Source organism: Cherax quadricarinatus, chromosome 66 (genome assembly GCF_038502225.1).
Source record: "Cherax quadricarinatus isolate ZL_2023a chromosome 66, ASM3850222v1, whole genome shotgun sequence".
Taxonomy (NCBI): Eukaryota; Metazoa; Arthropoda; class Malacostraca; order Decapoda; family Parastacidae; genus Cherax; species Cherax quadricarinatus.
Genome location: NC_091357.1, coordinates 14,045,432 through 14,071,580, shown reverse-complemented (window position 1 = coordinate 14,071,580; position 26,149 = coordinate 14,045,432). Strand labels below are relative to the sequence as shown.

General features: G+C 38.0%; 1 protein-coding gene across 4 annotated transcripts in view; it reads right to left on the bottom strand.

The window, feature by feature from the left end:
* Positions 1–26,128, bottom strand: part of LOC128704101 (uncharacterized) — a 67,693-nt gene extending 41,565 nt beyond the window's left edge. For 2 of the 4 annotated variants that reach the window (XM_053799127.2, XM_053799130.2), the window contains exons 1-8: positions 24,805–24,834; positions 22,907–23,131; positions 19,558–19,694; positions 17,970–18,211; positions 12,495–12,698; positions 10,299–10,414; positions 7,515–7,643; positions 2,497–2,597 (exon numbers count right to left, since the gene is read on the bottom strand). In XM_053799127.2, coding sequence (XP_053655102.1) covers positions 2,497–2,597; positions 7,515–7,643; positions 10,299–10,414; positions 12,495–12,698; positions 17,970–18,211; positions 19,558–19,694; positions 22,907–23,131; positions 24,805–24,819 — 1,169 coding nt within the window. In that variant the 5' untranslated portion in view covers positions 24,820–24,834. Of the gene's footprint in view, positions 1–2,496; positions 2,598–7,514; positions 7,644–10,298; positions 10,415–12,494; positions 12,699–17,969; positions 18,212–19,557; positions 19,695–22,906; positions 23,145–24,804; positions 24,835–25,985 lie in introns of those variants that run through there. The other 2 variants (XM_053799128.2, XM_053799129.2) reach the window with 2 other exon arrangements.
* Positions 26,129–26,149: the final 21 nt, after the last annotated feature.

Genomic DNA, 26,149 nt, shown 5'->3' with positions numbered 1-26,149 from the left:
TCCATATACTCTGCTCTTCTTATAACACTTCTGCTTTGTAAAAACCTCTCATAAGCTACCTTTTTCTCTTTTATCACACCCCTTACTTTATTAATCCACCAATCACTCCTCTTTCCTCCTGCCCCCACCCTCCTATAACCACAAACTTCTGCCCCACATTCTAATACTGCATTTTTAAAACTATTCCATCCCTCTTCAACCCCCCCACTACTCATCTTTGCACTAGCCCACCTTTCTGCCAATAGTCGCTCATATCTCACCCAAACTTCCTCCTCCCTTAGTTTATACACTTTCACCTCCCTCTTACTTGTTGTTGCCACCTTCCTCTTTTCCCATCTACCTCTTACTCTAACTGTAGCTATAACTAAATAATGATCCGATATATCAGTTGCCCCTCTATAATCATGTACATCCTGGAGCCTACCCATCAACCTTTTATCCACCAATACATAATCTAACAAACTACTTTCATTACGTGCTACATCATACCTTGTATATTTATTTATCCTCTTTTTCATAAAATATGTATTACTTATTACCAAATCTCTTTCTACACATAGCTCAATTAAAGGCTCCCCATTTACATTTACCCCTGGCACCCCAAATTTACCTACTACTCAATCTATAACATTTTTACCCACTTTAGCATTGAAATCCCCAACCACCATTACTCTCACACTTGATTCAAAACTCCCCACGCATTCACTCAACATTTCCCAGAATCTCTCTCTCTCCTCTACACTTCTCTCTTCTCCAGGTGCATACACGCTTACTATAACCCACTTTTCACATCCAATCTTTATTTTACTCCACATAATCCTTGAATTAATACATTTGTAGTCCCACTTTTCCTGCCATAGCTTATCCTTCAACATTATTGCTACTCCTCCTTTAGCTCTAACTCTATTTGAAAGCCCTGACCTAATCCCATTTATTCCTCTCCATTGAAACTCTCCTACCCCCTTCAGCTTTGTTTCACTTAAAGCCAGGACATCCGGCTTCTTCTCGTTCATAACATCCACAATCATCTCTTTCTTATCATTTGCACAACATCCACGCACATTCAGACTTCCCACTTTGACAATTTTCTTCTTATTCTTTTTAGTAATCTTTACAGGAGAAGGGGTTACTAGCCCATTGTTCCCGGCATTTTAGTTGACTTTTACAACACGCATGGCTTACGGAGGAAAGATTCTTATTCCACTTCCCCATGGATATAAAAGGAAAAGTAATAAGACCAAGAACTATTAAGAGAAAATCAAAGAAAACTCAGACGAGTGCGTATAAATAAACTTGTACATGTATGTGTAGTGTGACCTAAGTGTAAGTAGAAGTAGCAAGACATGCCTGTAATCTTGCATATTTATGAGACAGACAAAAGACACCAGCAATCCTACCATCATGTAAAACAATTACAGGCTTTCGTTTTACACTCACTTGGCAGGACGGTAGTACCTCCCTGGGTGGTTGCTGTCTACCAACCTACCAACAGTACATTTAATGTATTGTGCTCTTCTTGCTTAATATATTTATAAATGCAGCCTTCTTTTTACTTACTGTACAACTTTCCTCCAAATGTATATTACCCCTCAAACACTCAAATTAGTTACTTAACCATCTAATACGGAAATCAATATCCATCTTAATGGAGGACCTCTCATCAAATTTTGCACTTTTGGCATCATTACCTTCAGAAAAAGATTCTCTACCATTTCATTTTGGGGAGGGGGGGAGAGGGGGAGATGTTGGACTCAAAGAGCAAGTTTCATTTCGGGCTAATACAGACTAAGTATTTCTTCCTTCCATTTACTCCAAATAATTGTTTTACTTTATAGATCCCATCTTTGTTTTAATTTCAAAAAAAGACAACCATTTTTATATATCTTTCTATAGTTTGTTCACTAGTTTTTGCATTTATCAATCAATCACATTTGGTTTGCACTATGTCTTATTTCCTAATTTGCATTTTGAAACAATCTGGTGTCAACTTAAAAATACCTTGGTTAAACTTTATTCTGAAAAATTTTTGCTCAAAAGTAACTTTTTCTCAAATCTAATCTCTCCCTTCCTTTACCTAGTTGACCAGGCTGCTGCTACCTAGAGGGTGTTCTGGGGGTCAATGCCCCCCACGCTCCACTCCATGACAAGGTTGTCCGATTCAACCGGTTCTCTTAAATTCTCCATTGTATCTCTCACTATTACCATTTTTTATTTCATAAATTTATACCCTTTCAACCTCCTTATTTACTCAATATTTAAAATCCGTTTTCCTTACTCAAAGAAATTAAAAAACAATAATACAAAGTGATTCAAAACTTCGTTTTTCTCCCACCAAGGAAAAGAAAAAAACATTCACAATCACTCATTCAATAACTTCTGGCAAGACAGTTACTGAATGAGTGAGGTTGAATGTTTCCTCTTTTAGGATCATCCTACATTAGTGGGACAGGGTTAGTGTCAAAAAAATTCTCAATATTAAAGATCAAAATAACTTACACACAATTGTCCATCTCAAGTATGGACATGTTTGGGCACCGTTCACCAATTTTCCTGATATATGATGGAGTAATACTTGGACAGTTGGATATAACAAGTTTCTGAAATAAAAAATATGTAAATAGAATTTTTATAAATATCAATAAAAAAGCAACCATTCAAAAAAAAATATAATCCAAAATAATTTTAACTGTTTTCCAATCATTCTAAAACACTTTTTATATCATGGGAAAATAGGTTGCAATCACATTTGGTCCAAGAGAGAGTAGCTACAATTTTTTGGATTAAGTGTCATTAGCCAACATTGAGAGAGCCCTCTTCAAGGGTCTGAAATCCCATAAAATTAATTATAGATAAGCGCAAAATAAACAAGACTTATCAGAAGCTTTGAGACGAGGCCAATGAGCCAGGATCTTTACTAAACTGTTAGGTAAAAGGCCTTAGCGAGTCCATTTTTTTAACACAGGCTGCCTCCCACTGAGGCAGGGTAAACCAAAACACAAGAAAATTTCACGATCACTCCCTATCACTGTCTTGCCAGAGGCATGCTGACATTACAGCTCAAATATCCTCTCCAAACTATAATATACTCACACAACCTTCATAGTGCAAGCAGTGTACTTCCCACCTCCAGGACTCGAATCTAATTAACCAGTTTTCCTGCATCCCCTCACAAAATGTTACCTTGCTCACACTCCATGTTATTAGCAGCCATGTTTAGAGGCAAGCTTCAGACTCACCTTTATAAATCACTTATTTCTTGCTGTTCAGCAACATGATTAAAGAGCAGTCAAAGGGCAAGTGAATAATTTTTTTTTTTTTATTATCACACTGGCCAATTCCCACCAAGGCAGGGTCGCCCGAAAAAGAAAAACTTTCACCATCATTCATTCCATCACTGTCTTGCCAGAAGGGTGCTTTACATTACAGTTTTTAAACTGCAACATTAACACCCCTCCTTCAGAGTGCAGGCACTGTACTTCCCATCTCCAGGACTCAAGTCCGGCCTGTCGGTTTCCCTGAACCCCTTCATAAATGTTACTTTGCTCACACTCCAACAGCACGTCAAGTATTAAAAACCATTTGTCTCCATTCACTCCTATCAAACACGCTCACGCATGCCTGCTGGAAGTCCAAGCCCCTCGCACACAAAACCTCATTTACCCCCTCCCTCCAACCTTTCCTAGGCCGACCCCTACCCCGCCTTCCTTCCACTACAGACTGATACACTCTTGAAGTCATTCTGTTTTGCTCCATTCTCTCTACATGTCCAAACCACCTCAACAACCCTTCCTCAGCCCTCTGGACAACAGTTTTGGTAATCCCGCACCTCCTCCTAACTTCCAAACTACGAGTTCTCTGCATTATATTCACACCACACATTGCCCTCAGACATGACATCTCCACTTCCTCCAGCCTTCTCCTCGCTGCAACATTCATCACCCATGCTTCACACCCATACAAGAGCGTTGCTAATGCTATACTCTCATACATTCCCCTCTTTGCCTCCAAGGACAAAGTTCTTTATCTCCACAGACTCCTAAGTGCACCACTCACCCTTTTCCCCTCATCAATTCTATCATTCACCTCATCTTTCATAGACCCATTTGCTGACACGTCCACTCCCAAATATCTGAATACATTCACCTCCTCCATACTCTCTCCCTCCAATCTGATATCCAATCTTTCATCACCTAATCTTTTTGTTATCCTCATAACCTTACTCTTTCCTGTATTCACTTTTAATTTTCTTCTTTTGCACACCCTACCAAATTCATCCACCAACCTCTGCAACTTCTCTTCAGAATCTCCCAAGAGCACAGTGTCATCAGCAAAGAGCAACTGTGACAACTCCCACTTTATGTGTGATTCTTTATCTTTTAACTCCACGCCTCTTGCCAAGACCCTCGCATTTACTTCTCTTACAACCCCATCTATAAATATATTAAACAACCACAGTGACATCACACATCCTTGTCTACGGCCTACTTTTACTGGGAAATAATTTCCCTCTTTCCTACATACTCTAACTTGAGCCTCACTATCCTCGTACAAACTCTTCACTGCTTTCAGTAACCTACCTCCTACACCATACACCTGCAACATCTGCCACATTGCCCCCCTATCCACCCTGTCATACGCCTTTTCCAAATCCATAAATGCCACAAAGACCTCTTTAGCCTTATCTAAATACTGTTCACTTATATGTTTCACTGTAAACACCTGGTCCACACCCCCCCTACCTTTCCTAAAGCCTCCTTGTTCATCTGCTATCCTATTCTCCGTCTTACTCTTAATTCTTTCAATAATAGCTCTACCATACACTTTACCAGGTATACTCAACAGATTTATCCCCCTATAATTTTTGCACTCTCTTTTGTCCCCTTTGCCTTTATACAAAGGAACTATGCATGCTCTCTGCCAATCCCTAGGTACCTTACCCTCTTGCACCAACCACTCCAAAACTATATCCCCACCTGCTTTTAACATTTCTATCTTTATCCCATCAATCCCGGCTGCCTTACCCCCTTTCATTTTACCTACTGCCTCACGAACTTCCCCCACACTCACAACTGGCTCTTCCTCACTCCTACAAGATGTTATTCCTCCTTGCCCTATACACGAAATCACAGCTTCCCTATCTTCATCAACATTTAACAATTCCTCAAAATATTCCCTCCATCTTCCCAATACCTCTAACTCTCCATTTAATAACTCTCCTCTCCTATTTTTAACTGACAAATCCATTTGTTCTCTAGGCTTCCTTAACTTGTTAATCTCACTTCAAAACTTTTTCTTATTTTCAACAATATTTGTTGATAACATCTCACCCACTCTCTCATTTGCTCTCTTTTTACATTGCTTCACCACTCTCTTAACCTCTCTTTTTCTCCATATAATCTTCCCTCCTTGCATCACTTCTACTTTGTAAAAACTTCTCATATGCTAACTTTTTCTCCCTTACTACTCTCTTTACATCATCATTCCACCAATCGCTCCTCTTCCCTCCCGCACCCACTTTCCTGTAACCACAAACTTCTGCTGACCACTAACACTACATTTTTAAACCTACCCCATACCTCTTCGACCCCATTGCCTATGCTCTCATTAGCCCATCTATCCTCCAATAGCTGTTTATATCTTTCCCTAACTGCCTCCTCTTTTAGTTTATAAACCTTCACCTCTCTCTTCCCTGATGCTTCTATTCTCCTTGTATCCCATCTACCTTTTACTCTCAGTGTAGCTACAACTAGAAAGTGATCTGATATATCTGTGGCCCCTCTATAAACATGTACATCCTGAAGTCTACTCAACAGTCTTTTAATCTACCAATACATAATCCAACAAACTACTCTCATTTCGCCCTACATCATATCTTGTATACTTATTTATCCTCTTTTTCTTAAAATATGTATTTCCTATAACTAAACCCCTTTCTATACAAGTTCAATCAAAGGGCTCCCATTATCATTTACACCTGGCACCCCAAACTTACCTACCACACCCTCTCTAAAAGTTTCTCCTACTTTAGCATTCAGGTCCCCTACCACAATTACTCTCTCACTTGGTTCAAAGGCTCCTATACATTCACTTAACATCTCCCAAAATCTCTCTCTCTCCTCTGCATTCCTCTCTTCTCCAGGTGCATACACGCTTATTATGACCCACTTCTCGCATCCAACCTTTACTTTAATCCACTTAATTCTTGAATTTACACATTCATATTCTCTTTTCTCCTTCCATAACTGATCATTCAACATTACTACTACCCCTTCCTTTGCTCTAACTCTCTCAGATACTCCAGATTTAATCCCATTTATTTCCCCCCACCGAAACTTCCCTACCCCCTTCAGCTTTGTTTCGCTTAGGGCCAGGACATCCAACTTCTTTTCATTTATAACATCAGCAATCATCTGTTTCTTGTCATCCGCACTACATCCACGCACATTCAAGCATCCCAGTTTTATAAAGTTTTTCTTCTTCTCTTTTTTAGTAAATGTCTACAAGAGAAGGGGTTACTAGCCCATTGCTCCCGGCATTTTAGTCGCCTCATACGACACGCATGGCTTACGGAGGAAAGATTCTTTTCCACTTCCCCATGGACAATAGAAGGAATAAAAAAGAACAAGAACTATTTAGAAAAAGAAGAAAAACCTAGATGTATGTATATATATATACATATATATGCATGTGCATGTCTGTGAAGTGTGACCAAAGTGTAAGTAGGAGTAGCAAGATATCCCTGTTATCTAGCGTGTTTATGAGACAGAAAAAGAATAATTATAATAATTATAAAACAAAAATACAACAAACACTAAGGACTGAACAGGAAGAGAGAAAATTACCTAAAATGCTGAAGCAATGTATTGTACTGGTCAGGCAATAAGTCAGCTTGACTTAACCAAGTTTTTTATAAAATGAAGTCATATCATATTACACATTCCACCTGTGTTTTAACGTATGCTGCCAACAGCTTTACATTTCTGTCCAAATACCTGAAGGCAATTTTACACACAATTTTATATATATTATATAATGAGGTTGTAATGCATGTAACCTGAAGGTTCCTCTTGTAATACTGCAAAATTTTGACCCTACATGCATCTGACTTCACTTACCTATTATCCCTTAATTTTATTCCTTCACATCAATCGTCTTCCATTCTTAGAAGATAAATTGTAATTGTCACACATTTTATTCTACATTTGTTATTTTCACAACATTAATTTATTTCTCTACTCTCCATTATACCCCTAATGGATGGCAGAACCTGTCAGTAAATACAGTATAAGACATTATATACAAAGAAAACCCTTAGTCAACATTTCACTAAGTAGTGCTTCAGCAAGTCAACTGATTCAATAAAGTTCTACCATTTTTTATTCCTTACTTTATTACTCATAATTTCATAGTCCTCTTTTTTTTCTTACCCTTTAGCTTTCCTTAGTAAAAAGTTATGCTACTAATTCATAGCTTTCATTAAAGATTTAGAAATCCAAGATACTGGTGGTACAAACCTGTAGGGTAACAGGAAGATCATTGAAACACTGGCCAGTAACTGGACACCCAGATATGTCGAGTTGTTCTAGTTGTGGGTAACTATGAAAGAGTTCTTGCAATGCCTTCTCATCAAAATCTGGGCATTTCTGGAAAACATTGCATTACAAAATTAATAAACACACTGCAATGTAATTAAGATGCAGTTAGTGCTGTGTTATTACCGAGATGTACATTTTTAATCCCTAAGACATTTCTATATCTTCTTCCCATGTCAAACTGCTAGTCGAGTAAATTTCATTAAAAATTACTGTACTCTAAAACAAATTCAATAAACAGAAACTTCAATATTAAGATACTATAGTTCAAAAAATTAGAAATTGGGTTGCTCAACTGAAATTTAAAAATAAAAAAAAAAAAACTATTTAAACAATTTCATTGAAACTATGTATATTTTGAATATTCAGTTACAACTGCCCTAAATAAAAAATGAAAATTAAAAAAAAATTAATGAAAAACTTGAAGTTTCTTTTGTCTGACAAGTTACAAAAATGTGAGGAAAGAGATGTACTGGGGAGGGTATTGTCTGGTAACATTACATTGACTTATTCATAAGGTGAGATACAGAATGACATTCTTGTTTTTCAGATTTTATTATTAGAGTCAAAGTATGAAAAGCTCAAATTTGCCACACTTTTATGACCAATTTGCCATTTGTGGTGATTGGTGCAGGGTTGCTCACCCTGGGTCTATACAGTGTTGGCAAGAGGTATGGAGTTGAAAGATAAATAATCTAACACTAAGTGGGAGTTTCCTCAGTTGCTCTTTGCTGATGATACTGTGCTTTTGAGAGATTCTGAAGAGAAGTTGCAGAGGTTGGTGGATGATTTTGGTAGGGTATGTAAAAGAAGAAAATTAAAAGTGAATATAGGAAAGAGTAAGTTGATGAGGATAACAAAAATTAGGTAACGAAATATTGGATATCAGATTGGAGAGAGAGAGAGTATGGAGGAGGTGAATGTATTCAGATATTTAGGAGTGGACATGTCAGCAGATGGGTCTATGAAAGATGAGGTGAATCATAGAAATGACGAGGAAAAAAAAGGCAAGTGGTGCACTGAGGAGCCTCTGGAAACAGAGTCCATAGAAACAGAAGGGAATGTACGAGAGTATAGTCATACCAATGCTCTTATATGGGTGCAATGTATGGGTGGTGAATACTGCAACAAAGAGAAGGCTGTGAGGGAGTGGAGATGTTATGTCTGAGGGCAACATGAATGCAGAGAATTCGTAGTTTGGAAATTAGGAGGTGTGAGATTACTGAAACTATTATCCAGAGGGCTGATGAGGGATTGTTGAGGTGGTTCAGACATGTAGAGAGGATGCAACAAAATAGAAAGACTTCGAGTGTGTATAACTCTCCAGTGGAGGGAAGGCAGGGCAGAGGTCAACCTAGAAAAGGTTGGAGGGGGTAAAGGAGGTTTTGTGTGCGAGGGGCTTGGTCTTCCAGCAAGCATGCGTGAGTGTGTTAGACAGAAGCGAATGGAGATAAATGGTTTTTAGGACTTGATGTGGTGTTGAAGTGTGAGCAGAGTAATATTTATGAAGGGATTCAGGGAAACCAGCAGACCAGACTAGAGCTCTGGATAAGGGAAGTACAGTGCCTGTAGTCTGAAGGAGGGGTGTTAATGTTGCAGTTTATAACTGTAGTGCAAGTGCACCTCTGGTAAGAGTGATGGAGTGAATGATGGTGAAAGTTTTTCTTTTTCGGGCCACTCTACCTTGGTGGGAAATGGTCGACGTGTTAAAAAAAAAAAAATCAATTAATGTATTCAGATACTTGGGAGCAGACATGTAAAAAGGGGGATGTGTTGAGGTATCTACAGAGGCAAAAAAAGAAATGTAACAACACTTTTTATGGGTGCAAGACATTGGATTTAAACACTGCAGCAATAACAAGGCTAGAGGAAGTAGAGATGTAATGTTTGAGAATGTATGATGAGAATACAATGCAAAACATTAAGATAGGAGATTCAAAGATATGTGAAGTTACCAAAAGAATAATTCAGAGGACTGAGGAAGGGTTGTTGAGGTGGTTTGGGTATTTAGAGAGGATGGAGTGGAATAGAATGAGTGATGGTATATACATCTAGAGTAGAGGGAGAGGGAAGGGTTAAGGAAATGATTAGTTTCAAGTACTTGGGGTTTGAATATCCAACAGGCTTGTATGAGTGCATTAGAGTGGAGAAGAGAGAGAACTGGATTTTATGGCTTTAAGTGCTGTTGGTGTGACCAACGTAACATTTATGAAGGAGTTAAGGGAAAATTGCCAAAATGGACTTGGGTTTTGGAAGTTTAAGTACAGCACCCGCACTAAAGGAAGGGTGAGGATATTGCAATTCAGTCATCTGAATTCTCATGTCAGTGCACTTCTGGCAAAACAGCAATTAAGTGAATGATAGTAAATGTGTTTCTCCTTTTTTGAGGGCTCACCCCATCTTGGTGGGAGATGGCTGATGCATTAAAAAAAAAAAAAAAAAAAAAAAAAAAGTCAATGACATATGCCCAGATTGTGTGTGCAAATGAGACAGTTTGTATTTTGGAAGAGGTAAGTGACACTTGAAAAGTTTGTGTACATTATATAGAATCACTGAATAATCCAAGGTAAAGAGTGCTTAGAGCTAAGTAATATTATAGCAAGTTAAACTGAGGCTTACATGTATTTACACTCTTATATACATGTCTTACAAATTAGACCTAAAAACTGCCCGACATTAAATTATACTAAAAAACTTAGGACGAACCTTGGCAATGAAGCTTGTCAGATTTTTACAGTTAGCTTTAAGTGCACCAATGTTGTGGAAGTTAACACCATAAGCTTGTGTAACATCAAGGCACTGAAGTGCAGGACATAACTGACCTGTGAATACGGAATAATTAAAACAACATTCTTAAAGAATGAGGTGCAGGAGTACCCAAAGGCTATTATTTTATTAATAATGAAGAATTTAACCTTTAGAAATTATATAACATCTGGCAAATGGGAGGTAATCAGGTTTGATAGTTAAATCAAGAGTCTCTCACCAACCATAGGTAATCCCCTTCAAGGGAGATTCCTCACAAATGCATTAACACTCACTGCTAAGAAATAATATTCATACAGCACTAATATAATACATACTTTATGGGTATACCTCAATTTTTATCCTCTTTCACTATCATGTTCAAGTCTGTCCTATTTAAGTACTTTTGTATAATGATAACATTCATAAATGCTGTTGACAATGGCATAAGAAATTCAGTCTTTGAATGAAATCTTGTTCACTTTCCCAGGTCATCTCTCTTATTAGTTTTGCTAAAAATTTTATCAGCATATACAAGTAAATTTTCTTAAACCTTAAACTGTCTCTCCTATAAATTTATAAAATTTATAAAAGGGACTTTACTGTGTCTCCTGTAAATTTATGCATAACTTTTGTGTTTTCCAATTCAATCCCTGCTGACATTTAATGCCTCAGCTGAAGTGTCTGGGTGTCTTATCACCTTGTCACGCCTAGAAAAAAGGTAGGGCCAGGCAGGTCCTCACAGTCCTTCATGAGTAATGATGACCCAGGGTTCATGTCAACAATACATGACATACTACTCTTCATCTCTAAGTGAATAAGTGTTTTTATTTAGGCATGTGTACCAAGTACATATTTCGTTTTTTACAATGGTCTTGAGGGCACACAAATGTTATGAAAACAAAAAGTAAATTACGAAGTATGTATATGGTCAATTTACTTATTTCCATGTTTCCAAGGGACTCTCACCCTGAACCAGTTGTAATATCATAAGATTCCCTTATACAAAATGTTTTGAGAACACACATCAAGGGCACATAAGCACATTACACACATAAGCACATTACGAAGTACTTTATGTATATTTTTCAGCCAGGATAACCAAAGAAAATCACAGATTTATATCCATGTTTACCAGTATGTCACACCCTGAATCAACTGTATTATCATCAGATTTCTTTATATGTAGTGTTAAAGACAACAGCTTTCAAAATAAGAAAAACAACCCTGTATGAATATTAAGTCTGTTAATGCACCACCCAACTCTCCCCCTCCCTCATCAATTCTATGGTTTATGTCTTCTTTCACAGACCTGTCTGCCAACAAGTCCATGCCCAAATCTCTGAACACATTCACTCTCCGTACTCCCTTCTTCTAATCTGATATCCAATTGTTCATTATCTAAATGTATTATCCTGCTGCTCATTATTTTTTTACTTTTAATTCCTCTTTTACATACCCTCCCAAATTTGTTCTACAACCTTTGCAATGCCTCTTCAGAATCTCCCAAACGCCGCCTGTCATTAGCAAAAAGCAACTGACAACTCCTAGTTTGCATTTGATTCAATATCCTTTAATCCTACACCTCTCCCCAATGCCTTAGCATCCACCACTTTAATAACCCCCCTCTATAAAGATGTTAAACAATTAAAGTGATATCACAAATCCCTGTCGAATGCCTACTTTTACTGGAAAATACTATCCCTTTCTCCTAAATATCTTAGAGTGAGCCTCACTATCCTCAAAAACTTTTAAATGCTTTCAGTAACCTTCCACTGTATTCCATACACTTGCAACATCTTTCAAAATACAAATTATGCCACCCTTAGTGGTACAAATACAAAACAGCTAAAAAAACTCAGGAATGAAACAAAAAAATTATTTAAAACATGCAAAAGAAGGGCTCTACAGCCTGTCACTCACAGGTTAGGTGTGACTACAAGCTCAAGTTCATCATCCCCACAAAACTCAGAGGCAAATACATTAAAGCACAGCACTTTTATTCTAATAAATGAAACAACTAAATATACTACTAAAACGAGAAATTATAAAAAGATTTTAATTACAAAGAAATAAATCAGATGCCTATTAGTACAAAGAAATGTAGTGCAGTACAGTACTCAACTGACTTCTTAATAGCTAACATAATATGCTTACCTATTATTTTCAAGACGTGTCGTTTACTGCAGAAATCCACACTCTGCACCTTAAGTGATTTCAGAGTAAGGCCAGCAAGAATGAGCAGTTTACCAAGAATGGGACTTGTTATTGGTCCATACAGCCCTAATTTCTCTGGTGCTATTTCCAATGAACTCATTTTTGTAAACATCCCATGAACCAACATCTGCCACCGTCGACACACTGTTAAATAAAATAAAACTAAATTAAAATAATGCCACTAATCTTATGTGAATAATTATAAGAATACAGTATCAGTGCTACACACAAAAATTATTAGACTAATATATTTAAAATTCTACATTACTCTGTGAAGATTTTCAATACAGCTGTGGAAATTAAAAGAAGTATCTTCACCTGATGACAAAGGAAACCAGTTTTTTAAAACCCAATATTAAATTAGCTTCTAGATTTGAGTAATCACTAATTAGTACACACAAAAAAGTGAAAGATGCACAGGGTTTGTCTACCAAGCTTGACAAAATGTATCAATGTAGTATAGGCACATCCTCACTTGAATATGAAATCATAATCATGTTCCTATGTTCATATGAAATCATAAGACACTAGGCACGTGAAACAATTATTATTACAATCAAAACTAAGCACTAAACCCACAAGAGTCATACAGTGCTGCAGGGTGGAATGTGCTAAAGAAGAAATTTACAAAGATCAGAGATCAATGAGGGTTAGGAGTATGCAAGAGGCAGAATTAGCAAGGCTGGTGGGAGCACTAAAGGGAAACTATGATAAGTTGGTGTAATAAAGCAGTCGCTGACGAAGTCGAAGACAGAGTCTTTGTCAAAGGTGGGGTTGTCAGCGAGGTCAGATAAAGCGAGTTAGGGCAGTGACATCGGAAGCAAATTGTGTGCTCTTACTGACAGACAGGACAGTTTATTAAGAGATGGCGAGCTGACAACAGAACTTGAGATTCTCACAGAGTAGTGCTGAGAATTTTTCCACGAGATACCCAAAAGTAATACGCACGTGTCTGATATATAGGCCAGAGTAGCCTTGCAAAAGTGAGTGATGTTAAGACAATCAGAAACCCAAACAAGTTTGACAGCATGCAATTTATTATTTATGGATGCCAGGAAAAGCAGAAGGCTAGAGTAGAGTGGGCTCACTACATCAGTTCGCCTCAGGATCCCCCAGTTCATTTCTTGGGACACTAACATGACCCGAGCAGCAACAAAACTCCACCTGACTGTGCTGTATGTGGACACACACTACCTACTTCTGAATTTCTAGACCACAGGGTGGACAGAATACCAGGCCAGAAAACATTCTTCAGTACCACAACAAGGCTCATAACAAATGTATGGGAAAACATACATGAAACAGCATAAGAATACTTCTCTAACTATTTCACAAGAGCAATTTACCTCTCTGAGGTAGTAGGTTGGTAGACAGCAACCACCCAGGGAGGTATTACCATCCTGCCAGGTGACTGTGAAACAGAAACGTGTAACTGTTTTACATGATGGTAGGATTGCTGGTCTCTCTTTTCTGACTCAAACACACTGGATAATGGGTATATCTTGCTACTTCTACTTACACTTAGGTCACACTACACAGGCATGCACATGCATATATATATACATACACACATCTAGGGTTTTTCTTCTTTTTCTTAATAGCTCTTATTTTTTTTTTTTCCTCTATTGTCCATGGGGAAGTGGAAAAGAATCTTTCCTCCATAAGCCATAAGTGTCGTATGAGGCGACTAAACTACTGGGAGCAATGGGCTAGTAACCCCTTCCCCTGTACACATTTACTAAAAATGAGAAGAAAATCTTTATAAAACTGGGATGCTTGAATGTGCATGGGTGTAGTGCAGAGGGTGAGAGAGATGATTGCTGATGTTATGAATGAAAAGAAGTTGGAAGTCCTGGCCCTAAGTGAAACAAAGCTGAAGGGGGTAGGCAAGTTTCAGTGGGGAGAAATAAATGGGATTAAGGCAGGAGTATCAGAGAGTTAGAGCTAAGGAAGGGATAGCAATAATGTTGAAGGATCAGTTATGGAAGGAGAAGAGGGAATATAAATGTGTAAATTCAAGGATTATATGGATTAAAATAAGGGTTGGATGTGAAAAGTGGGTCATAATAAGCATGTATGCACCTGGAGAAGAAAGTGTAAAGGAGAGAGAGAGAGATTTTGGGAGATGTTAAGTGAATGTATAGGAACCTTTGAACCAAGTGAGAGTAATTGTGATAGGGAACCTAATTGCTAAAGTAGGACAAACATTTTGAGGGTGTGGTAGGGAAGTCTGGGGTGCCAGGTGCAAATGAAAATGGGAGCCCTTTGATTAAACTTTGTATAGAAAGGGGTTTAGTTATAGGTAATACATATTTTAAGAAAAAGAGGATAAATAAGTATACAAGATATGATGTAGGGCAAAATGACAGTAATTTGTTGGACTATGCATTGGTAGATAAAAGACTGTTGAGCAGACTTCAGGATGTACATGTTTAGAGGGGCCATAGATATATCAGATCACTTTTTAGTTGTAGCTACACTGAGAATAAAAGGTAGATGGGATACAAGGAAAATAGAAGCAGAAAGTAAGAGAGAGGCGAAGATGTATAAACTAAAAGAGGAGGCAGTTAGGGTAAGATGTAAACAACTATTGGAGGATAGATGGGCTAGTGTGAGTATAGGCAATGGGATAGAAGATGTATGGGGTAGGTTTAAGAAAGTAGTGTTAGTGTGTTCAGCAGAAGTGTGTGGTTACAGGAAAGTGGGTGCGGGAGGGAAGAAGAGCGATTGGTGGAATGATGATGCAGAGAGAGCAGTAAGGGAGAAAAAGTTAGCATATGAGAGGTTTTTACAAAGTAAAAGTGATGCAAGGAGGGAAGAGCATATGGAGAGAAAAGAGAGGTTAAGAGAGTGGTGAAGCAATGTAAAAAGAGAGCAAATGAGAGAGAGGGCGAGATGTTATCAACAAATTTTGTTGAAAATAAGAAAAAGTTTTGGAGCGAGATAAATAAGTTGAGGAAGCCTAGGGAACAAATGGATTTGACAGTTAAAAATAGGAGAGGAGAGTTATTAAATAGAGAGCTAGAGGTATTGGGAAGATGGAGGGATTATTTTGAGGAACTGTTAAATGTTGATGAAGATGGGGAAGCTCTGGTTTTGTGCATAGGGCAAGGAGGAATAACATCTTGTAGGAGTGAGGAAGAGCCAGTTGTGAGTGTGGGGAAAGTTCGTGAGGCGGTGGGTAGAATGAAAGGGGATAAGACAGCTGGGATTGATGGGATAAAGATAGAAATGTTAAAAGCAGGTGGGGATATAGTTTTGGAGTGGCTGATGCTATTATTTAATAAATGTATGGAAGAGGGTAAGGTACCTAGGGATTGGCAGAGAACATGTATAGTTCCTTTGTATAAAGGTAAAGGGGATAAAAGTGTGCAAAAATTATAGGGGAATAAGTCTATTGAGTATACCTGGTAAAGTGTATGGTAGAGTTATTATTGAAAGAATTAAGAGTAAGACGGAGAGTAGGATAGCGGATGAGCAAGGAGGCTTTAGGAAAGGTAGAGGGTGTGTAGACCAAGTGTTTACAGTGAAACATAGGTGAACAGTATTTAGATAAGGCTAAAGAGGTTTTTGTGGCATTTATGGATTTGGAAAAGGCATATGACAGGGTGGAAAGGGGGGCAATGTGGCAGATGTTGCAGGTGTATGGTATAGGAGGTAGGTTACTGAAAGCAGTGAAGAGTTTTTATGAGGATAGTGAGGCTCAGGTTAGAGTATGTAGGAGAGAGGGAGATTATTTCCCAGTAAAAGTAGGCCTTAGCCAAGGATGTGTGATGTCACAGTGGTTGTTCAATATTTTTATAGATGGGGTTGTAAGAGAAGTGAATGCGAGGGTCTTGGCAAGAGGTGTGGAGTTAAAAGATAAAGAATCAAACACAAAGTGGGAGTTGTCACAGTTGCTCTTTGCTGATGACACTGCTTTTGGGAGATTCTGAAGAGAAGTTGCAGAGGTTGGTGGATGAATTTGGTAGGGTAAGTAAAAGAAGAAAATTAAAAGTGAATATAGGAAAGAGTAAGGTGATGAGGATAACAAAAAGATTAGGTGATGAAAGATTGGATATCAGAGTGGAGGGACAGTGTATGGAGGAGGTGAATGTATTCAGATATTTAGGAGTGGACGTGTCAGCAGATGGGTCTATGAAGGATGAGGTGAATCACAGAACTGATGAGGGAAAAAGGGCGAGTGGTGCACTTAGGAGTCTGTGGAGACAAACAACTTTGTCCATGGAAGCAAGGAGGGGATTGTATGCAAGTATAGTTATACCAACACTCTTATATGGGTGTGAAGCATGGGTGATCAATGTTACAATGAGAAGGCTGGAGGCAGTGGAGATGTCATGTCTGAGGGCAATGTGTGGTGTGAATATAACTCAGAGAATTCATAGTTTGGAAATTATGAGAAGGTGCGGGATTACCAAAACTATTATCCAAAGGGCTGAGGAGGGGTTGTTGAGGTGGTTTGGACATGTAAAGAGAATGGAACAAAACAGAATGACTTCGAGAGTGGAGGGAGGGCGGGGTTGGAGTCGGCCTAGGAAAGGTTGGAGGGAGGGGGTAAATGAGGCTTTGTGTGCGAGGGGCTTGGACTTCCAGCAAGCATGTGTGAGCATATTTGATATAAGTGAATGGAGACAATTTTTTTTTTTTTTTATTATTATCACACTGGCCGATTCCCACCAAGGCAGGGTGGCCCGAAAAAGAAAAACTTTCACCATCATTCACTCCATCACTGTCTTGCCAGAAGGATGCTTTACACTACAGTTTTTAAACTGCAACATCAACACCCCTCCTTCAGAGTGCAGGCACTGTACTTCCCATCTCCAGGACTCAAGTCCGGCCTGCCGGTTTCCCTGAACCCCTTCATAAATGTTACTTTGCTCACACTCCAACAGCACGTCAAGTATTAAAAACCATTTGTCTCCATTCACTCCTATCAAACACGCTCACGCATGCCTGCTGGAAGTCCAAGCCCCTCGCACACAAAACCTCATTTACCCCCACCCTCCAACCTTTCCTAGGCCGACCCCTACCCCGCCTTCCTTCCACTACAGACTGATACACTCTTGAAGTCATTCTGTTTCGCTCCATTCTCTCTACATGTCCGAACCACCTCAACAACCCTTCCTCAGCCCTCTGGACAAATGGTTTTTAATACTTGACGTGCTGTCCGAGTGTGAGCAAAGTGACATTTAAGAAGGGATTCAGGGAAACCGGCAGGCCGGACTCGAGTCCTGGAGATGGGAAGTACAGTGTCTGCACTCTGAAGGAGGGGTGTTAATGTTGCAGTTGTATAACTAGTGTAAAGCACCCCTCTGGCAAGACAATGATAGGGCGAATGATGATGAAAGTTTTTCTTTTTTGGGCCACCCTGCCTTAATGGGAATCAGCCGATGTGTTAATAAAAAAAAAGCTTACCTCTTTCACAGCTCACTAATTCTGGTATAGATAAATATTCCAGGATCTTGTAAAGAACATCGTCTACAAGCATGTGAATGGTAGGACTGTCTGGATCAGGAAGGCTTAAATCAAAGTCGCGATCAGGTAGAGGGCGACGCACAAAATCGTCATCCCCAGGCAGTGTAACTCGTTTTCTAGCTGGTTTAATGACCATTTGCTGTCCTTGTATGTAAAGATTTCCATACTTTAAGTTTAACAATCTGAAATGAAAGATTAAGTGCAACATAACCTTTTAAGGAAAATATTTAAAAAAAAAAAAAAAATCACTAAGTAATCAACTAACAGAACCTCTTCCACAGTATGGTTACCCCTACAAATTAAAAGTAGTTACATTTCTAGACGTCTTGTGAAAGTAGAAACCACAAATACAAAATTAAGTTGGCATAGCAAATTGTTTTGGATTTGGGTTATTTTCTGTTTCAAGGGCAACATTTCTTTGTCACTAACCTGGTTACTAATGACATTTCTATAAAATATTGACCAGAATAGTGAGATCTGGGAGTTCAAGTCACCAAGTCAATAAATAATTGATAACTAAATCAATTTGCTAGTTGCTCAACAAAAACATTGGATAATCAAAATCTGCAGGTATGGAAGTCTGCAAATTTTCTGAGCTAACAATATGCACCTTCAATTTTGTTGTTTCCACCTGTTTTCAGCCATTCACATACTGAAAAAGGACTGACAACTGATGACCACAGCCACTTACCTGGAGTTTACCTGGAGAGAGTTCTGGGGGTCAACGCCCCCACGGCCCGGTCTGTGACCAGGCCTGGTGGATCAGAGCCTGATCAACCAGGCTGTTACTGCTGGCTGCACGCAAACCAACGTACGAGCCACAGCCCGGCTGGTCAGGTACCGACTTTAGGTGCTTGCCCAGTGCCAGCTTGAAGACTGCCAGGGGTCTATTGGTAATCCCCCTCATGTATGCTGGGAGGCAGTTGAACAGTCTCGGACCCCTGACACTTATTGTATGGTCTCTTAACGTGCTAGTGACACCCCTGCTTTTCATTGGGGGGATGTTGCATCGTCTGCCAAGTCTTTTGCTTCAAACTAAAGCACTACAGAAGTAATTCATTGGTTTTGCTGAAAGTGAAAGATATGCTGACCACCACTCCTTAACTTCTTACATACCTATGCTTTCATGCATGACATTCCCAATGTAGCGAGATTTATCCTATTATCGCACATAAAGGTGAGGTAATATTTGCGAAGGGATTCAGGAAAATCGGTTAGTTGGACTAGTCCTGGAGGTGAGAAGTAGTGCCTGATCTCTGAAGGAGAGGTGGGAATACTGCAATTTGGAGGGGCATCTGAAATGTAGTATTGGCATGCCTTTTACAAGACAGATGTATACACCTTTTTGATGCTCCAACTGAAGGAACAAGGTTTTTCAAATCATTTGGAAAATCTGAGATTTCTGGTAGTGCCCTATGGAAGGGTTAAAATTAAATTGTGCGTAAATATAGCATCAAAACTTCATTTTCACTATCTGTAAAACAGCTTTTATAGTAAGTGACACCTATTTACCTTAAAGAACACTTACGTCTGCACATCTTCAGGATTTTCAACCGTGACAAAACCATATCCTTTACTTCGTCTTGTGTTCTTATCTTTGATGATGATAGCTTTCACCACCTTTACATAGTGTGATAATGCTGTGCTCAAATCCTTCTCGGTAATCTGAAAAAAAAAAAAAGCATATCAGAAATTAAACTATTACGGAACATGTCAGATGATTACAGAACTTATATTACAGATATAGTAAACATTTTCATAATTTAAAAGTACATGCCTGAAAAACAAGTGCCTTATGGAAGAATTATGGGTTGTGAAGAACATATGGAAAACATAGGGTTGCATTCTCAACATTTCACATTTGCCACTGAAATTCTTCAAAAAATTAATACAATATAGTTTACTTCATATTCTGTTAGTCGTCACTTGAAGCACTTTGAAGAACACAGGAAGGCAACACATGCCTATGTAGCAAAGTTGGATGTTACTGACATACTGGGTACATGTAGCTTTACATTTTTACATTGTTGACATTTCCTTACCAAGTTGAACAAAATATGTACTGACTTTTACACACACCCACACGTGCACACGCACACAAGAGTGTTACCAACTCTGGCTTTAACTCCAATTAATATTATGAGCCTGCAAATTTCTGTCTACCTCTCTAACCCTTTCACTGTCTGTGTCGTAGTTCTACGGGTTTGCAGTCTGTCCATGCCGTTGTTCTACACCATGAGCTCAGCTCACTCAGAAAAGCCTAGATGAGAGAATGGGTTCATGCAATAAGTGTGCACCATATAAAAATAGTACTGCCCCACGCAATGAATAATGGGGAAAAAACTGCAACCATGTTTTTGGTTTAAAATAGCGATTTTGCAGTATTTTTGGATGTTTTTTATGGTTGTATTCTGCGTCTTGATCTCATCTGATAGAATTGAAAATATATTACAGAAACAGAGATGACTGATTGTTTTCAATACTGAAAGTAGCTTGAAATTGAGCTCAAAATAGTGGGATGTTCAATTTTTGCCAATACTTGAGTAAATAAATCATCTCGCTTGCCCAACATGCATCCAATGGTTGGTCTAATATGCATTCACAAATGCACTGGCATTATTTATACAATTATTACAATAATGCATAAGAGTAAATCTTACTTTTTTGTGAATAAAAATTGTGTGTGAATCAATATTTAAAATGGAATTCACGTGGAAAGCCTGGGAATGCAACTAATAAACAGAGTAAATGTCATTTTAGTGCCAGGAATGCCTGCATTGTTTATTCTGGACACTATTTTGAACTGGGTAGTTGAAAAAGTTGGTTGGGTGGTTTCTTGTGCTCAACTGATAAAATGGAAGACATACTAGCAAAACAGCTAAGAATTTGGTCTACTGGAACAATGTAACTGGCCTAAAATAGGACTCAAAATGGGTAAAATCATCGATGCATAAATATGGCTGACACAGCAAAATTCACAAAAGTGTAATTTCATCAATTTTCCATCAAATTTCATACTTTTTGTTTTATTACCTTCATAAAGATTATCATTTCATTTGAAAAACTAAGAATTTTTTTTTTTAAATTCTTGGATGGTTTCAGATCAGGGGTCTGGACAATGATAGGGTTCATGTATACCTGAATAGTTGGTACCTTTACTCTGTACGATCTATGCATGAGCAGACAAAATCCCATTTAGTGAAACAAAGTACCATACTGTAATTAATGGCTACACCATGTGTTTCAGCCAAGCCAAAGCCGAATCAACTGTGAAATAACGTGCCTCCACCTCTTCTCTCAAATACGTTGATATGACTGGGGCAAGAGCTGGCAGAAGACTTGCTTCATTATAAGTCAAATAAATGCCACTTTGCACTGCTTAGCAAGCAAAGGGAACTTTTACAATAAGCAACGTGTTTGGAAAACCAACTGATATAAAGGCTGCACTCAGTTTAATTCCACTACAATTTTCTTATTTAAACACCTGCTCACCCTCCATTATCAATCACCACATGTTAACAAATGTGGAAATACTATTGACCAGTAGATATATCACAAAGGAATGTGTTACAATACGTAGTTTATGATAATGTATGACACTGATCTTTTTGTGGAATCTTGCTATTAATGCATTTAATATTCTTTAAAACTTTTTAAATACATGTGGGTGCTTTACATATATTAAGCAGTTTTAGGTAAAATTTTGGAAACCATTAGTTAGGTAAGAAAGTGTAATGGATAACCACTTACCCTTAGCAAGAAAAGTGGGAAGCTAGTTAGCACCACTCATGGCCTGGCAGTGTAAAAATCTATGGAAGGTAAGATAATTTTCATGTTTCACTGAGGCTTGTTTGGGTAATAGAAGTTTTATGTTACACAGAATTACAATACAAAATAACAGATAGTATAAAAAGAGTCCATCCAAAGTTTTCAAATTAGTGTAATAACTTACCCATCACCAGTTCACCATAGAAAGTCAACTAAACATTTTAAAATAAACTGAATAATTTAATATATATATTTTTATTTAAATGTAATGTAGAATACACATTTGAATACAACAGAGTATTCAATGGACCACAACTACTGTACTGTACTTATATACAAGTTCCATAAGAACAACAGTTTGTTCAAGTTCAATTCACTAAGAAAACATACATTTATAAATTCCAGGCACTAAAGTATTTCCTCTGTACATTAATCATGTCCTCATATCTCCTATATTAACATTTACTCTCCATTTTGAACTCATCACAAAAAATGAAAAGATTTACCCTATTTTTCAGATAAAAACATAACCAGGAATGTTTGGTCATGGTTTACAGGGGTCCCAATAACTGAATCTCGCCTAGTAAAAATGCATAAAACAAACCAGGGTGTAGGGGGCCATACCCACATTCAGGAAAATCGTCAAATATCAAATATTTCCACTACTTTCAACCCGATTTAAGGCTACTTCCGGTCTTGAAACCAACTAAAATTATCTCTATTTCAGTAGAGAAAAGAACATGCTGTGCCTTCTGGAGACCTTGAATCATCCATATATAAAGCCAGGTGTTAGGTATATAAGTATCCCTACAAAGTTCTAAAATCAGTTCATCTGTTCTGAAGGATTATTTAGCTCCCACTCAAAGGGAGATACAAACTGTAGGAAGTGTTCCCATTCTCCCCAAATTATGCATACTACTAGGTTGTCAAGCCCCCCCCCCCCCCCCCCCCCCGATTGAATTCTTCTCTCCAACTCGCTACTACTGGAAGTGGTTAAGATCAAAGATTATAAAACACAAAGTATCAGAACAAGTGATAGAAGGTAAGAAAAAAAAAAAAAAAAAAATCAAGCATGTACAAAGAAAAATTACAATAAAATACATACTTACTCTGGGTCGTAAATTTCCAATGTACACTTTACAGGGTTCAATCATGTCCTTGGGTAATTCATCAACATTTCCAACACCATCTTGACTGCCTCTTCCTCTTCCTCTCCCTCTGAATCTGCCTCGACCTCTTCCTCGACCTCCTCGTGAATTTCCTCTTCCATCAATGCCTTTCCATTCTCTGAAGGCAGCTTCACTAGGATTCCCACTTGGAAACATTTTCCACATCTAACACAAGACACTGCAGTATTAACACTTGGTAAATAGAAAACTAAATCCTTTTGATCAAAATCTAAATTTGCACAACACGAATCCCTATTAGGTAGCAGGCCGATAGACAGCAACCACCCAGGGAGGTACACACTACCATCCTGTCAAATGAGTGTGAAATGGAAACCTGTAATTGTTTTACACAATGGTAGGATTGTTGGTGTCTTTTCTTTGTTTCATAAACACTTACTTTTCTTTTCATCTCGAAGGGGAAGCGGAAAAGAATCCTTCCTCTGTAAGCCATGCGTGTGATAAAGAGGCGACTAAAATGCTGGTAACAAAGGGCTAGTAACCCTTTCTCTTGCATAAATTACTAAATGTAAAAAGAAAAACTTTTGGTAAAAATTAGGGATCTACAATATTTTGCCAAAAATTAAATACTGTACATCAGTAAAATCTCAATTTAACTAAGAAGGGCAGAGTGGTGGTTGCTGAGGTGGATGATGACTGTTTTGTCCAAGTAACAATACAGACAATTCCAGAACAAGACTCTGTCAGTTACCCATCAACTGACAGAATTTCATTCCAGATTTCCAAAGCCCATTAAATCAAGGGTTTACTGTATACTGTGTGTTCAATGTGTCTTGTTATATTAGTACCACTGCAAGTTTAAGTCTGCCTGAAATGCTTTGTATAACTATGGGCTTTTGTATGTAAGAAATATTGTAATTTTATCTCTGTATTAATTTTATATTTATGGGGAAAATGCCAAACTCACAGGTGGTCATACAGCACTTAAGGATTTGTGAAGGGAGGCATTCAGACTGAATTCTAGTACGTAGAATGTAACCCAACATCAATAATATACAATACCAACATGAAGAATTAGACATGTATAACAACTGAGTATCTTTATTATGGAGACATTTTGTCAACCAGCAGCTTCATGAATACAGGGACAAACAGAAGATTGAAGGGGTAGCCGAGATAATCAGTCTCAACCTAGCAGCAGGTGTTCGGTACTGTAGTGTTGACGAATTTGAAGCACAGGCAGGAAAATGCGAGTTTATATAGTGGAGTCAAATGAAGAAGGCACTGTCACTGAGAGGCAGGATTTCCCAGTGGAAGGACATCATGCCCAAGAGTTGGGCCAGAGGTAATAAGTAGTTGTGATGTCCTCTATACCAAGATTCCATGGTGTTGATGTACCTGACAAGTACTGATGTTAGGATAATCATTAAACACAGCAACATCATGGAATCTCAGTACAGAGGACACTTCCATAACTACTTACTACCTCAAGCTATTTCTTTTTGCAGTATAAAAAAACATAATTTTACTTGTAATAAAATATTAAGCACAAAGAAAACTACTAGCATGGAGAGCACCTCTGGCAGCAGGTACCTGTGGCTTAGTTGACAATGCACTAAACTCACATACTGAATGTCCATGGTTTGATCCCTGGCATGGATGGTAACATTGGGCATGTTTCCCTACACCTGCTGTTCCTGTTCACCTAGCAGTAAGTAGATACCTGGGTGTTAGCTGCTTGTTGTGGGTTGCATCCTGGGGACTAGATTAAAAGACCCAAATGGAAATTAAGAAGAGTCCCTGATGACTCATTGATTTTATTGGGTTATCATGGATGGCTAACCTTCCAGGTTAAAAATCTGAACAAAATCACATCTTACCCAGTTGCTGAGCATGTGTCTATTCTTTAGGTAGACCCTAAGTCCAATTCCATTAACCAAGAGCCCTTCAAGTCTCAGAACCAGTGGAAATTTCAAGGGCCCTAATGGAAACAAGTCAGGGTTTTTTTTTGAGTTATCATAAGTAATTTACACATGTTGCTATGTATGATAGTGTACTTGTGTACCTGTACCTAAAATTAACTTGCTGTGTATGATAATTTGTGCTATTATAATCAAAACAAAGTGCTAAACCTACTAGTCACAGAGAATTGCTGATAATTTGTGTAACTATTTGTGTACCTGTAACTAAATAGGCTTACTTAAACCTCCCTTGTAACACACATTTGTACTTGGGAATTAGATTATTACTGGTATGTTGTTAAGAAGTTTCGGTTTACAAATACAAATTTTCATTTCCTTGCAAGTTTACATTGAGATTATGTAATTACAATAATTTTTTTTTATTTTAACAATAATGAGTTGCAGTGCCATGACATTATGGGCAGACTAAATTTAATGGTTACAGACTACTTAATACTAGAGAAATTTATCAGTTTTTTTTTTAAGTTGTACATCTGTTTTTATTTATAGCAGACAGTAAGTTTGCCTGGGATATTTTTTTCGTCCAGATATTAAATATTCTATTTTTGTGCACTTGGTCAATACTACGGAAAAAAAAAGTTAAATAACTACGTATTTCTGAAGGTTTGTGAAGTGCATCAACCAGTGTAATAAAGGAAAATAATTAAGTTTTGAAAATACTCTCTAAATGACTATTAGGCTCTAACAGGTTATTCGAATTTAGAAAATAATTAAGAATTTGTTAGGTAGTTCCATTCATGTTTTTAAGATTATTTCTCTCTCGAACTATATTTATGAATACAAGACAATGATAATTAAAATATAATGGTGTGTTTTGGAATATACATAGGCAGACAAGACGGATATCATTTAGAGTGAAAGAAAATTTAATCTTTTTTTTCCCTAACGTAGACCATTTGGGAATAAAATTGAATAAACAAACTTGAATCATGCATTAAGAAGCGGCAGAAAAAAACAAACTGGAGTTTTAGATGATGACAAAGAATGAAGGGAACACAGGCTGATGCACCACACCAGCAGGAAGGAGCATCATGCAGCAGACAAGTAAAAATAGACAGGACAAAACACACCATACTAACCAGAGTGGTGGTAGACACTGTCTCAGGGCCAGGCACCAGACCCTTGTTGCTCACCAGCACACAGTAGAGGCGGCACACTCGAGGGTTGGATCCTTCCACCACCCACCATCACTCTTATACCCGGCTGTATATACAGGATCACATCCCTTCTGGCTGCCCACCAC